This window comes from Microtus oregoni, unplaced genomic scaffold (assembly GCF_018167655.1).
Source record: "Microtus oregoni isolate MIOR12 unplaced genomic scaffold, Mior012 000024F_ref0000369, whole genome shotgun sequence".
Classification (NCBI taxonomy): domain Eukaryota; kingdom Metazoa; phylum Chordata; class Mammalia; order Rodentia; family Cricetidae; genus Microtus; species Microtus oregoni.
Window position 1 is genome coordinate 29,878,854 of NW_024543083.1, and position 17,628 is coordinate 29,896,481.

General features: G+C 38.1%; 1 protein-coding gene across 1 annotated transcript in view; it reads right to left on the reverse strand.

Annotated features, from left to right (window-relative positions):
* Window positions 1–6,787: 6,787 nt before the first annotated feature.
* Neil3 (nei like DNA glycosylase 3) overlaps window positions 6,788–17,628 on the reverse strand; it is a 44,247-nt gene continuing 33,406 nt past the window's right edge. Inside the window, exons 8-10 of the mRNA XM_041673909.1 lie at window positions 15,816–16,236; window positions 8,983–9,157; window positions 6,788–7,346 (exon numbers count right to left, since the gene is read on the reverse strand). Coding sequence (XP_041529843.1) covers window positions 7,164–7,346; window positions 8,983–9,157; window positions 15,816–16,236 — 779 coding nt within the window. The 3' untranslated portion in view covers window positions 6,788–7,163. The remainder of the gene's footprint in view (window positions 7,347–8,982; window positions 9,158–15,815; window positions 16,237–17,628) is intronic.

Sequence of the window (17,628 nt, forward strand, 5' to 3'; positions counted from 1 at the left end):
TAGAGCTCTACAGATAGAAGGATAGTCAGTTATTGCAATACCCCCTTAAAAATATGAGATACTGCAATATATACAAAGAAAAAAAGATCTTGCTTTGTAAAATATATTACCATTTCTTTACAAATCTTGCAAATATTGGTAAGATATGACAAACACATTTTACTGGGCCAGACATGAGCCAGGAATCTGAATCTATGCATTTCCTTATAAAAATTTGTTTAGCAAATATTCCATCAGATTAGTCAGAGTTGCCTCATGTTCCATATTTGGACAGGTTCCCCATCATCTACCAAATCCCAGATGTTGTTTGATCACCCTGGTTTGTCTTCATTAAGAATCCTGTTAGACTGATTGAGCTGGCCTCCTTTATTATGGGTGTTTCTTTTTAGTAATTCTGTATTCATTGCTCCCTACACTTCTCTGAAGCTATAAATTCCCAGTTGCCATGATGAATTCAGAGCCCAATCTGTTATAGTATCTACACTGTTTATTTTTAAGTTCTTTTTATTTACCTTTATTTTGTGGGGCTGTGTGGGAAGTGTCTCATCATGTGGCCTTGACTAACCTGGCACTGCTTTATATATCAGGCTAGCTTCAAACTAATAAAGACCCACGTGTCTCTGCCTCCCAAGTGCTGAAATCAGAGGCATGCACCACCACGCCCTGCTTCTATGGTTATTTTGAAGGTCCTGAATAAAATGTTCCTCAATCATACTTTAGTGTTATTAAATACCTTTAGCATATATAAGTTGTCATAACTTAATAAAATGCTTTAGAAAAGTATATTAAAAATATTTTTGCAAAGAAAATAGAAATTAAAGTAACAAAAATTTAAATTATGAAAAACACATTTTTATAAATTTAAAAAAAATCCACTGTATCTCATCCTATTACCTGCAATTATTATCATTTGTATGCTTCTTTCCTTTTATTTTCCTGTCTTTTATGATTGTTAGCTGAAATAAACATGCCTTTCTGGGCACAGTTATTTTTGTTTAACAGGGGAAAAAGAATACTTTACTTAGATAATGGGATTTTTACACTTTGTAAAGTTCATTTAAACCATGACTTAATGAAACATAGTTTTTGACTTAATTTACACAAGGCTTTGTTTCATAGACTTGGAAAATTACTGGCAATTCGAAAGCAACAAAAGATATACTTATTTTAAAGGAAGGGCAAGGGGATTAAATGAAATAATCTTTAGAAAGTACTCAAGAAAGCAACTGTGATCAGTAAGAATTCAATATTTTATGTTTTTATTTTCAATTTCTTCATCTGTCATTGAAATACCTTGTGTTTGTGATGATACTGTCTTAAAATATCAGGCAGCCACAGTCAAACCCAAGGAGGTTAATACCAGAAGACTACACAGCTTCTTCCTTAAGTTAAACTGAAAGATTACCACACACAGGCTCTGGAATCCTGCAGGTCAGCTCTTGAGTCTGCTTTGCAGGAATCATTGATTTTCTAAATTACTTCAAGATTCTAGTCTCCCTCTTGTATATTTCCTCCTTAAAATTGGCAACCATTGTTACAATAATATGTTTCATGGCCCTTTTAGAAACATCTAATATTCGGATCATATTGGAACTGGGTCCTGATTGGTTTTTCTCTGAAGTGGATGCTGATGCTTGTAGAATTAGGAGTGGCGGGGCTGCATCCCCAGCACCCTAGCTTTTCCTGAAATAACAACACACAAACTGTATTCATTTAAACACTGCTTGGCCCATTTCTATCTAGCCTCTTCTAGGCTAACTCTCGCACCTGGACTAGCTCATGTCTAATATACTATGTAGCACAGCTAGGTGCGCTTACCGGGAAGATTCTAGCCTACATCCTGGGTCGGAGCTTCATCGTGTGTCTGCCCAGGAGCCGGGAACATGGCGTCTCTGTCTGAGGCGACTTACCTCACTTCCTCTTCCTCCCAGCATTCTGTTCTGTTTACTCCACCCACCTATGTTCTAAGCTATGAGCCCAAGCAGTTTGTTTATTACTTAACCAATGAAATCAACAGATTGATATATGACACTCCCACATCACTTCCCCTTTTTCTGTTTAAACAAAAAAAGGAAGGCTTTAACTTTAACATAGCAAAATTACATATAACAAAACAGTTGTAAGATGGTATCTTAAAGTTGTCTTGATTTGCATTTCCCTGATCGCTAGGGAAGTTGAGCATGACCTTAAGTGTCTTTTGGCCATTTGAAGTTCTTCTGTTGAGAATTCTCTGTTCAGCTCAATGCCCCATTTTATAATTGGGTTGATTAGTCTTTTACGGTCTAGTTTCTTGATTTCTTTATATATTTTGGAGATCAGATCTTTGTCAGTTGAGGGGTTGGTGAAAATCTTCTCCCAGTAAGTGGGTTGCCTTTTTGTCTTAGTGACAGTGTCCTTTGCTTTACAGAAGCTTCTCAGCTTCAGGAGGTCCCATTTATTCAATGATGCCCTTAGTGTCTGTGCTGCTGGGGTTATACATAGGAAGTGGTCTCCTGTGCCCATGTGCTGTAGAGTACTTCCCAGGAGCACCGGACAGAAATCTCAAGGTCCAAATCAGGAGCAGAAGGAGACGGAGCATGAGCAAGGAACTCAGGACCACGAGGGGTGCACCCACACACTGAGACAATGGGGATGTTCTATCGGGAACTTACCAAGGCCAGCTGGCCCAGGTCTGAAAAAGCATGGGATAAAACCGGACTTGCTGAACATAGCGGACAATGAGGACTACTGAGAACTCAAGAAGAATCGCAGTGGGTTTTTGATCCTACTGCACGTACTGGCTTTGGGGGAGCCTAGACAGTTTGGATGCTCACCTTACGAGACCTGGATAGAGGTGGGCGGTCCTTGGGCTTCCTGTAGGTCAGGGAACCCTGATTGCTCTTCGAGCAGATGAGGGAGAGGGACTTGATCGGGGGAGGGGGAGGGAAATGGGAAGCAGTTGCGGGGAGGAGGCAGAAATCCTTAATAAATAAATAAATTAAAAAAAAAGAAATACTAAGGATATGTCACAGACTAGAGGAGGCTAAGGCCACAGGAAATAAAATGAAATTTGGGACACCCATTTGGATGGAACATAAATGTATGTTAAAAAAAACTTGTGAAATGAAAATAAAAGAATATTAAATTAAAAAAAAACAAAAAAAAACAAAACAGTTATCAAGCAAGAATTACAGTTACAATATTTATATCTATTTTATCTTTTATCATAACAATGGAAAACTATAACTATCTATTTTTTAACTACATCAAAGACTCCAGAAGAATACAATATTACCTAAGCAAACAAAAAGTAAGCAACTTTTAGAACTCTAGAAATGACAGAGACATCTCGCTACCTGTACAGTCACCCAAAGTTCCTCCGTACCGTTGGAGCATCCATCTTTGGCCTACAGGCCCATAGTTTCCAGCAGACATTTCCACAAAGCAGGAAATTTCAAAGGCAGTCACTATCTGCTTGTCCTGAAGAATGTCTTGCAGACTCTTTCATGAATCAGAAACCCCGAAAGATCATCTCACCTTTAGACAAGTTCATCAGTCCTCTCTCTGCGGGTTCTCTGTGTCCAGTTTATGCAATAGTCCAGGCAAGAACAGTTTCTTGCCCAAATGGCTATCTAACTCCATAAGGACCCCTTCGATGCCCATCTTCCTCTTGAAGTAGATTGGTGCTGCCAGGAGCAGAGTGTCTCATTGTCATGAAAAACACTAAGTTATTAAAACATTAAATGCCATATTCTGCAGACTTTGAAAGATATGAAGAATGACTATCTAACTGAAACGTATCTCTATATATCTAGAAAATCTAACTAACATGACTACAAGCTTGACTATTACTGATGATTATCCATTAACCTATATTTCTTTATTATACATTACATTTTTTATTTATTTTATTTTATTTATTTATTTTTTTTTTTGGTTTTTCGAGACAGGGTTTCTCTGTGGTTTTGGAGCCTGTCCTGGAACTAGCTCTTGTAGACCAGGCTGGTCTCGAACTCACAGAGATCCGCCTGCCTCTGCCTCCCGAGTGCTGGGATTAAAGGCGTGCACCACCACCACCCGGCCACATTACATTTTTTAATGAACTACACAATCACAATATTTTAATCAATAGCAGAAATATGCATATACATATAACAAAATTGACCTTAAATCTCTATCAATAAAGCAAAATCTATACTAATACAAATTTTTCATGTCTATATCAGATGCTGGCTTTCCACTTGATAGTGTACTGTGAATCACACCATGAGTATTGTGAATATGATGGTGGATGCTCCAGATTCGCTGTCTCTCAATAGAGTTGATATTTTCTGATGTAGATGGCTCTTCTATCTATCTGTTGCTTTCATTGGTTAACTAATAAAGAAAACTGCTTGGCCTGATAGGTCAGAACATAGGTAGATGGGGAAGGCAGAACAGAATGCTGGGAGGAAGAAGGCAGTGAGGCAGACGCCATAGCTCTTCTCCCCGAGAAGGATGCAGGTTATAATCTTCCTGGTAAGCCACCACCTCGTGGTGCTACACATATTAATAGAAATGGGTTAATCAAAATATGAGAGTTAGCCAAGAAGAGGCTAGATATAATGGGCCAGGCAGTGTTTAAATGAATACAATTTGTGTGTTGTTATTTCGGGTGTAAAGCTAGCTGTGCTGGAGCTGGGCGGGATGAAAAGCAGGCCTGCTTGCCTCATCACTACAATTTTCATCTCAGCAGGGAGTCATCTGGTGAGATTTAACTGCAAACTGTCTTGGCTAGTGTTTCAGATTTTTAAAAAATTATATATGTGTTTTAATTTATTCCTTGAGAATTTCATACATGTATGCAATCTGTTTTAATCATATCTATTCCCAATCTCCCTCTCCAACTATCCCCAGACTTCATCAACATGTCAACCTCCTAACTTCATGCTTGTTTGGTTCTTTTAGTACCTCACCGGGTCAAATTATTGTCACACATATGTGTATGAGTGTGGGTCCATACACTGCAGCATAGTCAATCTCCCAGTGGTCATACCACCAAAGAAAATTGACTCTCCCCAGCAACCATCAGCTTCCAAATCTTTTCAGCTAGGAGTGGAGACTCATGAGATTCTATCTCCGTCATCTATGATGGAGTTTTGACTTGTCTGATTTTGTGCAGGTCTTGAACAGATAACCACAGCTGTGAGATTATGGGTGTTCAGAGGATAGCTGCACTCTTAAATTCTTTCTGTTTTGTCTTCCATGTGTTCTTGAGCATTAATGGCATGGGGAGTTGACACAGAAGTCCTATTAATCATGACTTCTCAGTATTTTGACCAGCTATGAACTTCTGCATTAACTACTGCCCATTACAAAATTATGCTTCTCTTACCAAGGCAAAAAGGCGTCATTTCCTTTATCATTATGAACCCTACAGTTTATCTTCCACATAGAAGGATGGCATTGTGATGATGCGATGACTTAAATAGAATTTAATGACAGAACTTGGGGCTCTCCCTCTCTGAATATTTCCTTTCAGAAACTGCCTTTACTTTCCGGTGGCTCTGGTAGCCACAACGGAATGAATTGGGGTTCCTACCCGCATCCCATGATTTTGTTCTGCTCTCAGGGGAGGGGGGGGGAGGAAACTGTCAGAAATGGGAAATCACTTCTGATCGTTTCTTCTTCCAAAGAATTCCTTTCCCTGACTGCTCTTTGGACTGGAGAGGGAGGGGGGAAGGAGTGGGGGAAGGGGGAGAAGGGTGGGAGGAGGGGGAGGGAAATGGGAGGTTGGGAGGAGGTGGAAACTTGTTTTTCTTTTCTCCTTTTCTCAATAAAAAAAAGAAAGAAAAAAATAAAAAAAATAAAGTAAAATTCACCTCATATAGATCTTACACACTTCCTATTGGATAAGGATCTAAGTTTATCGTAATAAACCAGTTGTGGTTCTGTTCCCATTGTGCTTCCTTATTTTCAGCTGCACGGTTTAGGACTGGGCCATTATGGAAGTCTTTCAGTTGTGGCCTTTTTCTCTCTGCTGCATATGGTTTGTTTTTTCCTTCATTCCTGGCACATGTTCTCTACTTAATGTCAAGTCAGAGGAGACTATCAGTTGTCCAGTTCAGTTCCTGGTTTGTCACACAGATTTGTTGCCTCATTGAGCTCTTGGGGTGTGACCATTGATCTTAGGTTGCTTCTAACTTTGTCTTTTCAGTACAGAGTTAACACATAAAAGACTATGAATGTGATGTGTCGTTGGCTATCATTTCATGTGTTATTAACTTCTATAGTTCTGCATGGACAATTTAATGGTAGAAGAGAAAGGGTTTGCTGCTCATTTCAAAAAATACATTGACCCTTCTCTGAAAGGATTTTTCTACAAACATGCAAAAATACCTTAAGATTGATCGTTATTTTTTCCCCTTGAGAAACATAGGTAGTTAATCTAACTTTGAAGGAAAAGGCAAAAATGAGTGCTAAAACAAAACTAAAACTAAAATAATAACATAGGTGTGAAGGTCTATATTAGAATCCATGAGAAAGGACCTGGGTTTTATCACCTGCATCACACACACACACACAACAAATAAAAAAAAGTTAAGGTTTTTGGATAACATTTCAGGTCATCATTAGACCAATACATTAAGATTCAGAGGTGCACTTACCTTTTTACATAAGACTCAAATTAGGAAAACATCAACCCTCATCGCTTTATACACGTGCCTTCTGTCCTGTCATGTTAGTTTGGATCCCCACAATTTTCTGTGAAAACACTGAAAATCATTGAAATTTTCAGTGTATCTCTACCATCTAATAGGAGCTTAATATTCACAATACAATGATTATCTTATAATGCAATATATTCCATAATCTCCTAAAAACAAATAAATTACTGCTCACCAAAGAAGTTATGAGAGACCAAAACCATACTAAGGATACTTTATTGTCCTTATTAGTAGATGTATTAAATATACACTTTAAAGGGAATGTACTGTCCACCTGGTGACATATAGCATGATCATTATGACAAAATAAATGGGAAGGTGACGAATGTATTTAAACAAAGAATACTTCTCAAAGACTACAGTATCTTAATTTATATGTACCACAGGTATTCTATCAGCTATCTACTAAACAAAGGGGACTGAACATTGTGAGTTTGAGAAGTTCATAAGTCAGACATTCTTTAAAAAGAGAAAATGTTAGCATCCTGGAATAATTTCCATTCCTGGTCCTCTTTCTGCCCACTGGAAAAAATTGCACTGCTTTCCTTTCTCCAAAGGACATACAAAAAACTTCTTCCCATTATTAGGTCCAATCTTCAGCACAGTTCTCATAATGGAGCGTTTGCCATGTCTGCAGAGTGGGAAGGCTAAGTCTGCCCACTAAAGGAGGAAAAGACACGATATTAGGAATGCATGAAGTTCCAGTGTGAATAGACAACTCTAGCCTCATTTGACGTGATACTGATTTCACTGCTGTGACTACCAAAGTGAATAATTTACCAGAGTAAATTATTAGGTGCTGCGTATTGAAAAGCCATATGCTATAAGAAGTATTTTATTAGTAAACTTGCTTGAATCACACATTAATTGTCCTAATTTCAAACTTCAGTTTATCTAAAAACATATAAAAAGTTCCTCCCGTTATTCAAAGTAACTGAGAACTCTCAGACTCTTGATAAGAAGCTATCACCAGGATCCAAGCTTTATGTTTGTTCTAAAGTATTATCAAATATTGATTATAACTGTAATACTACATTCCATCATTCTCCTAGAAAAAGAAAGAGCCCAGCAGGTACTTGCCCGGACTAAATAAAGCAAACCCATTCCTAGTTATTTGGTCTCAAGAGAGGAATGAAGGAGGCTGTGATAGTATTAACAATATAAAATTACTAACATCATTTTCCATTATATTTAAAATGGTTCTGAGGAAATCTGTGAATCTGTCGTGATAGAAGCATATCTTAGACGTAGGACCTAAAGTCATCAAATTTAACCTGGGAATGTCCTTAAGAAAATTTGCACACTGGGCAGAGGGACATTTTATTTCTCAGTAAGACAAACCAGAAATGTTTCTGTTTCAGCACTGAAAGGGATCAACATTTGCCTTTTTCTATTAGATGTCATAAGGAGTTTAACTAGTGTTAAAGAAACGAGTGTCTTTGAACATCAGACTAACATTCAGCATGGTGAGAAGGTGTACTCTGAGGAAAACAGGAGACTGACGGATGGGACACACATTTCCGTCCACTATACCAGGTACAAAGAATCACCTGGGGCTGGATTACCATAGGCTGTTGTTCCCGTCTCCTCCACACCCCTCAACCAGGTTACACTTATAGTAGAATTCACTAAGGTTATTGTAAATCCAAGGAGATTATCAGCATGTATGCTCACTTTTCTCATGTACTCCACCTAATGCATCAGTCATGGGTTTTAAAGAATTCGTATTCAGTATTTCTTAGTAACTTCATGCCTTTCTGCCTGCTTTCCTCACTCTCTCCCTTCCTTCTTTTTTGCTATAGGGTTTCACAGTCCAGGCTGGTCTGGAATTCATCATATCTCAAACTAAAGACCTTCTTCTTTCAACTTCCCCAGTACTTAGAATCCAGAGGTGAAACACCACATCTGACCTCAGTATTTTTCTACCTATCATAAAGAACAAAGAACAACATTGATACACTTGTGATTAAAAATATGAAATGTTGTATTAATCCAATAGCTATTCTATCAGTAATATTAATATTAATATTATTTGCTGAACAATATAACACCATGCTTTACTCTGAACACTAGTATGACCATTTAAAATGGTGTGTAACTGTAATCCCAGAACTTGGGAGATTCCTGCCACAAATAAATAAATAAATGATTGAGAGATAGATAGATGATAGATAGATAGATAGATAGATAGATAGATAGATGATAGATGAGTAAAGATGCAAGCACTGATATTTGCCACATTACAATAATTCAAATTCACTTGATGCATAGCAAACATGGGAAATATTACACATACTTCAAAAAACCCGCACTGTGCTTCTCTGGGCAGAGGGCAGGCATAAAACTGCCTCCCTTTGTTCTCTCCATCCTTCCGCACCACGCGGAGAACACAAAGGCGGTTGTGCTTCTTGCACCGAGGAGTGCCAACATTTACAGAGTGAGGAGCATCCATCGTATTGGTTTGGAGTTCACTGTAATGACAGGTCACACAATGATGGTCGCCTAGCAAGTAGCACTAATAGGGTAACTCATACGCCTTGCCCCATGCACTTAGTTTTACTCCTATAGAAAGCAACTTTAGGTTATCATGCTGTTAATTTTTTGTTGTTTCGGGCAATTCTAATTGATTTCTAAACTCACTATGTGTCAAAGGCACAAAATTTCTGAAAAAAGGAAAAAGTGAATTCATATGTGGTATATAGGACTTTTCAAGCTTTCATTTCTGATGTTCACTTTTTCCCTTACCATATATTACACCATATTCATGCACTTCTATTTCCTCTGAGATATTCTCAAGACTACCCGGACCGGCCACATCTCACAAAGCAAGCTGGGTTACAATCATATCTAATTATTTTCTCATCTGCACAAACACTAAGTGCACTGAGGAGGCCATCTTGTGAGCAGCTATTGTCCACTTTAAAACAATTTTCTGGGCCTTTCTTTGATCAGGGTTATTATTTTAGTCACAATAACATTTTAGTAAAAAACAGGCAGCTGGGAAAGGCAACAATATGCATTTTATGAGGCTTAGTAAGGGTGCTTTCATCTCTTTACAATTAAAACCCAGGGTGTTTGGAGATCATCCCTGCACACAGTGAACACAGACCAGGAGGGGATCTTGTCCTTCAGCTATATATGCAATTTCTTCATTGGAAAGAGAATAGAGTTTCATTATAATTTTTAATTTTCTGTATCATATATATTATAAGCAACACATATATAGGGACCTGCTCAGAATGGAAAGGACAGGCATTCACCCAGGTTGTAGATGGTAGACTTAGCATGTGCAAAATGGGTTTGACCCTCAGCACCAAAACAAAACAAGACCAGAATCATAACATCCCAATTTTTAAAATTTCTTTTAACAGTAAAATAGTCTGCTTTTCCCATTGTGAGAAATTTCAAACAATAATAACAATAATAATTGTCCTAAATACCTAGAAATCAAGAGTATTTTCCTTTTTTCATGGCCTCCAAGACCAAATTTTGCAATATGTGTTTCAATAAGGATGCTTCAAGCAGCATATCTAATTGAAATACTCAGAGAATATGATCATTCACTTGTGGTGAAATTGATTTAAACTTTATAAAAAGATATGATTAAACATATTAGTTTAAAAATATCTGTTGGCAGAGACCTTAACCAATCTAAGCACAGCTTTGGGGCTGCTCATATAGCAGCTACATGGAACACAAAAGTAGCTACAGTCATTACTATGGACAGCATTATCATTAAATATTATTATCATTAAATATTATTTCATCAGTAGTAAATATCATTAAATCATATTATCATTAAATATTTCACCAGCAACTATTTCGTTGCTTCTCTGTTTAGAGTGGGCAGTAGGTGATATTAATATCTTAGAATGATGGCTCACATCAAATCTGGAATAGGAAAGCTGAGAGGTAACCACAGGGCTTTTATTCTCCACACCCTTCCTTGCACCAACAGTCCCTAGAGGCAATCTCAAACCATAACTTCCAGAGAAGCTAACTATCTGCATGGCTACAGAGAAGTCAATAGATGTCAAAACAGAAGTGGTTTCATAAATAGTAATAAAGTTAAGGGAGAAAGAAAATGAGGGTAAGGGTATTGGTAGACATAAGTGGAAGGGGGCTTTCCATATCTGCACACATAAACACAGTTTTTATGTACATTTTAAAGCCTTGGTAGTTCAGGCTTGTAACTCCAGCTTTTCAGGAGAATGAGCCAAGAGGTTTGTTTGTTCAAGGCCAGCCAGCTCAGTTTAGCAAGAGCCTGTCTTAAGGAAATGTGGAAGGGTTAAGCATGGAGCTTGGTATTGCACACACCCACCATGAGAGAGGCCTTAGCTATAGCAGCCACAGCAGCAGAAGAAGAAGAAAATAGTTTTATGCATGACTTCTAAAGTGCTGCCTTTGGTAGTACTTAGTTCAACCTTTCCTAATTCACTTGCCTTATGTGTTAACCCAAATTTCACAGACCTAAGGAGAACTTTCAATTTTTTCCTATGAAGCTTTTCTGGGGTACAAAAGTGGGAGATGGGACTCAAAAGGCTGCAGGCCTGCCTCTTCTTCATTTTGTCTTCCATGATGTCTTCTCTGGCATAAAGCTGGATGTACACTGTTCTAGTTGTTGTATCCTTGGTAGCCAGAATGCTTCCCACTAACTAAAACCATTAGGATCACCCAGAAGCTCCTCAGACACAGGGAGCTAATCGCCCCTCCTCCAAGTCCCCTTGGGATCAGCATCTGCTTGCTAACAAGAGTCCCAGGTGATTCATAGGCACATTAAGCTGTGAAGTGTGGAGCTAATGGAACCAAGCTACTCCTGCCACCTGCGATCACATCAGCTCTAAATATGCACAAGCTATCCTGTTTTATGATAGAAAACATTATCCGGGCTAATTAAGTATTCAGCTTAATCGAGGATATCTTGGTTCCTCTTTGTTTCTATCATTATTTAAAAACTTTCCAAAGAGAGCAGAGCCTTTGCCTAAGTAAATTTGGCATAACGGACAGCTGAAGTTATTGTGGTGATTAGGCTCATCTTTTGAATATCGATTTATAAGTGGGATAGTGATATTTAGGCCAACTTAGCAAACCCTTTTCAGACATGTATGCCAAGCTTGTGAGTCTCTGTGGCAACTATTCAATTTTGTGTTTTTTAACACAAAAATAACTAAACAGGTGTTTGTTGAATCTGGCCTTCCTGGCTGTAGTGTACTGGAGTAGGCATCAATAGGATCATGGACAATGCTTGAGGCATAACAAGTTCTCCAAAAATAATAGAAATACACAAAACATATGGGTTGCATCCTAATAGCTTAAAAATAAAGAAATTAGAGATCAAAAAAAAAAACATCCCTGGGATGGAAATCTGTTATATTAGCAATCATTAATTTAAGTTATTGATTTTTATAGATTGAATGGTTTATTATAACAAAAATACTTCGTGGAGGTAAGTTTTTGATTAGGCAGTCCAACTGGATGTAGATTTGACAATCCAAGATTATTTCAAATATTAAAGTAAGAAGAAATTAAATGAGTGAGGCGAGTAGGAACTCCAAGAGGTGAGAGAGAAACAAGTGCAGGGCTTCCAACTATTGATGGAAACAGACATGGGAAAACAGGGACGGTTTCACTGAGGCCCTTTACTCTCCCATGCAAGCCTTTGTGTGATATTCCAGGGAGAACACACGCTTTTTTTTGAAAATGTATCACTATGTTTTCTCTGTGTTTACAGTAATTGGATCAAAGATTTAAAACTGGCTTTTCGAAGCTATTGTTAACTGCTTAAAAATTCGTTCAATTATCTGATTTATCATCTGGCAACTGGATAACATTCAAGTATATTTAGAGATCAATCCGAAAATAAGCCTTATCAACATAGCATGCAATGTAATGGCAAAGAGATTGCTAATTGAGGGAACAAAAGTCAAATTAATTACCCTATGATTATTAAAGAAAATAGGCTGGCTATAAATTCTGAGTGGACCACCTGTTTTTAACACGGCTTTGTGGTGAGCCTCTGCGAGGCATCTTGTCCATGAGAGGAACACTCTAGCTGCCAGACAAGGATAAAAATGAAATAAATGACAGTAATTTGCAATTTATTCCTTGTAAAGTAGCTGGGTGCAGTAGGGCTGCTGGGAGAATTCATTTCATCACTTGACATTTATTCTGCTAGTTGATCATGATTGATCGTAAAGTTTCTTCCTGATTTATTCTCTTCAACACATACAAATATACACACACACAATTGTAGAGTTTCTTCCAGATGTTCTTGTCTTCAGAACACACACACACACACACACACACACACACACACACACACACACACACTAGAGTTTCTTCCTGATGTTCTTCTCTTCAGAATACACACACACACTCACACACACACACACACTGTAGAGTTTCTTCCTAATGTTCTTCTATTCAGTACACACACATACACACAACACACACAGACACACACACTGTAGAGTTTCTTCCTGATGTGCTTCTATTCAGTACACACACACAGAGTTATAACATTTCTAGGCAATGCTGTGCACTGTGATTAATCGTATGAGTCTACTGTTAATAGCTTATGGAGAAATCATTTAAATTTAAGTTTTCATTAATTTTTTAATCCTTAATTCATGAATAAAATCCATGTGTTTTTTTGTTTGCTTGCATGAAAAAAATAAAAAATATGCCAGGCTATTTCATCTGGGTACAATCAATGGCACAATATTTTAAAGCAATCACCTCCACTTCCTTCCAGTTACACCACTGAAAAGCAAAACTGCCTAAAAGCTATTTTCTTCTCCAGGACTGCCTCCCAACTCAGACTGTAGCTCCTTCCTGATTTTCATCATGAGGCATCAATTAGGGTTAGAAAAAAAAAAGATACATTTAGCTACTCAGTTAAAAGTTCAGGCCTCCATAGCTTAATTCTAATATAACAGGAGCAACAGATAAATGATTATGGGTAAAGTATTTTGAAATAATCAGCTTAGGGTCAATCATCAGGATTAACTCATGACAGAAGATATTGAGGATAAGAAGGTGGAGACAAATGCATATACTGGGCAAAAACTGTCTGGGAATTGTTATGAAATAAGCCCCAAGGATTCCCAGAGTTTAGATTAGGAGTTTCCAACAGGTGGTCCATCATGCCACCCCCAGAGGGAGACCCCCACATCAATAAAGCACAGATAAAGGAACAGCTACAAATCCAAATTCCCCAGAGATTACTTCAGGTTCCACGGTAACTGTCTGCCATTTGTAAGAGAAGACATGTACGGGAAGAAAAGACATTATTTGCTTTCTTTACTCTTCATTTAAATTGTTACAAAGGGTCAGTGAGATCGCTCCATGGGCGAAGGTGCTCGATGCCAGCCTAAAGACCCAAACATGCTTCCTGGAACCTACAGGGTGGAAGCAGAGAAGAGACTCCGGCAAATTGTCTTCTCACCTCCACACATTACGCTGTCCCAAATACATTACTAATGTTTTAAAAATTAAAATGCTATGTATAAGCAACTGATTCATGATGAATCAATTTGAAAGAAAAATGGTGGACAGGTAGTTTTCTGATAGCTGCTTATCTGGCTGTTGTTGGGGCATATTATTTTAAGGTACGTGATTTTGTTTAACTCTGTGAAGCTGTGGTTCTTTGCCTGTCTAAAATACCTGATGATCTAATAAAGAGCAGAACAGCCAATAATGAGGCAGGAGCAAGGATAGGTGGGGCTGGCAGGCAGAGAGGATAAGTAGAAGGAAAAAGCTGGAGAAGAGCAAGAGAACAAGGGGAGAGGGACATCAGGAACCAGCCACCCAGCCACCCAGCCACCCAGCCGCCCAGCCGCCCAGCCAGCCAGCCAGCCAGTAAGAGTGAAAGGAAGATACACAGAAGGAAGAAAAGAAAAAAAGCCCAGAGGAAACAGGTAGTGAGATAATTTAAGTTAAGAAAAGCTGGCTGAAAAGAAGCTGAGCTAAGGCCAGGTGATCATAAGTAAGAATAAGCTTCCATGAGATTTATTTGGGAGTTGGGTGGCATCTCCCCCACCCCCAGACCGCACCAAAGAGCAAACAACAGCCAACCACAGGCTGTGATAGAAAGAAGAGGGAATGAGGTCAGTAAGGGTGGTCTACAGCTCAGCTAACAATCTTCTGACCATGTTGCTGGTAGAGTCAGGAAACACATCTGGTATGTGTAGAACTTAAGAGGAAATGTAATTTCATTTCAGATACAAAAACAGCATGGATGCTCTTGGGGAAATTTTGGTTAAAATAGGAGAAAAAATTCCACATGGCTAAAGATATAGCTACTTTCTTTAACACAAATGCAACCGTGGGTATCTCAGCTTCCCTATTTTAAAACAGAGGACACACACTAAACTTTTATATATACTGGTTTTCCTCAGAGCTTTGCTTTATCGGGAAGAAATGCTTGGGCCCCACAGATACACTGTTACCCACGATGCTCTGACTTTTCCATAATGAAGCAGTGACGTGTATGCAGTAGAAGTGAGAGCTCAAATTTTGGTTTCTACTCAGGCTGGTGGCATGGAGGCAAATAATCTCTCCTAATGATTGACAAGCTCTAACGCCCAATCATGCACATGGCATGAGGGAGAGAACTGGGACCATTCAGGGTCGTGTATGGTTAGACCGATGGTAAGGTTAGGGGAAGGGAATGCACTTTCAACTTATGACAGGTTTACTGGGATACAACTACCTTGGAAATCAAGGAATATCTATATATCAGATATCAGCAGATACCTGGTACGATTGTGGGTGTTTTAAACAGTTTTCTGTATTTTCTGATATTTTCCAAATATGTCATATTGAACATATGGTTATATTCTGGAAATGATGGAAAAAAAAATACTTGGAGTTGCAGGAAAATCTGTTCCCTTTCTTCCCTTTTCTAACATCAATTAGTTAGAGAAAGAAAAGCAGGCAAATTACTATAATGATTTTTCAGTGCTGATGTTATGAAGAGCAATTTAACTTTCTTAGCAATGGATGGATTTTCTGCCGTCCTAGAACTTGATGCAATACAAATGCCTTACTGTTCTTAAAAATGCTTATAACAATAGCAACAAAAACTTAATGCCAGTACTGTAAAGATCCAAGTTAGAAATATCATACCTGTTAGAAAGTCCAGGGCTGTAACGTGTGAGGTCTGCTTCTGAAGAGTGAGCGGTTTTCAATTTTTTATGTGCTGAACTAAATAATTTAGGCTGGGCACAAACTATAGGCGATATGTTTACCTTGTTGGCTGGCTGAAGGATAGAGTTTGTTCCTTCTGTGGAGGGGTGCTGTAGATTACTAAAACATATGTCTACAGGAGGAAAGTTTTGAAATTCTCCGCCTATTATCTGGATTGGGCTTTTCTTTCTGACCGAAGTCCTGGATTTATTACTGAAATCAGTCAGGACAAGGGTCGTACTTCCAAATACAGTTTTCCTGTTGATTTTCACTTCTTTGTGTGTATTCTCAAAGTTATTACAAGGGTACTTCACTAAGTTGCTAAAGTCAACGGAATTCTCTCCATTCTTGAGCACCGAATCTGGAAAAAAGAGATAAGGAATTCTGCAGTATTCCTAGAAATACAATATACTGGCTATTTGAAATAGCGTTGATTTAAACTTTTAGTTCATTACACTACGCAAATATGCACAACTGTGTTGCCAAGCTCACTTGAACAAGTTATAGCGGGTTATCTTCTGCTTAGGTAATATATTATCAACAACCTATAGAAACCAAAAGATGGAGTTAGCAAAGATTTGTATTTGCTTTTGTATGTTTAAATATCCAACGATTGATTATTCAGCTATCAATTTTGTTAATATTAGTCAAAGTAATAAGCATTGATAATTAAGAATGATGTCCCATAGGGCTTCAGTTCTGCAGCTAGAGACTAATGTATAGGCAGGAATATTTATATGGTTGACAGGACCAAATGAAGTTTACTTATGATTAGTAAAGAAGAATTTTAGACACTTGATGTTGATGAGAATGTTTCAGCAAATATCCTAGAATTTTAGAATCAACATCATGATATGATCTATATTGTGCCTAAGATATACATCTTCATATTAACAAGAAATAGTTGATGAGACATATGAAGGCATTTCAGAATGTAGAAAACTAAGACTGGTTTTCCCAGCTTCTTTCTCTCTTGGGTGACTGATACCGAAGGAGGTGCAGTCCCTCCTGGGACTTAGCAAAGCTGTCTAAGGGGAGATGCCTGCCTCAAAGGCCCAGGGAACAAAACACAATACAGCCGCTACCACAATGCAGGGGTCCTGAAGTCAAGAACGAACTTTCTCATCTCTAATTGGAGAAAGAAATAACACTTTGGGAACACAATGGGAGCCGCATCAGCGAGATGGCTCTTAATCACAGGTTTCCTCGGAGGTTTTACATTCTCTGAACGCTTGAGATTGGGAGTTCTAAAGAGTTATTTTGAAGGATTTCAATGAAATCAGTACAATTGTCTGTGTAAAGATTTTAATAACAAGGGGTAGGAAGGAGAAAGAAGGGAAAAAATTCAGCATTTTTCAATTCCACCTGCAAAGATATTCTTACAGAATTCCTCCCTTTCAATTTATGAAACACTTGGACTGAATAACAAACTGGAAAGTTGCTGAAATCTGCATAAAACAAAGCTTTATTGAATAATTCATTAGAAACAGTAGAGAACAGATGTGATCATCTCAGTGCTTGAGATACAAAGGCACATACTGTTTTAGGAAAAGCATCTTTCCCCTCTCTGTCTTTTTCTTCTTCTTCTTTTTTTTTTTTTTTTAATATTTTCCACAGACTATGAGTTCAGTTTACATAGAAAAGGCTGGCAATTCCCCCAACCATCTGAGGAAGAAAGCACTATAGCTGGTTGTGGAATTAAAGGAGGAGCAAAACATATAGCTGACTATTCGGTAAGTGTTCTTACACATCT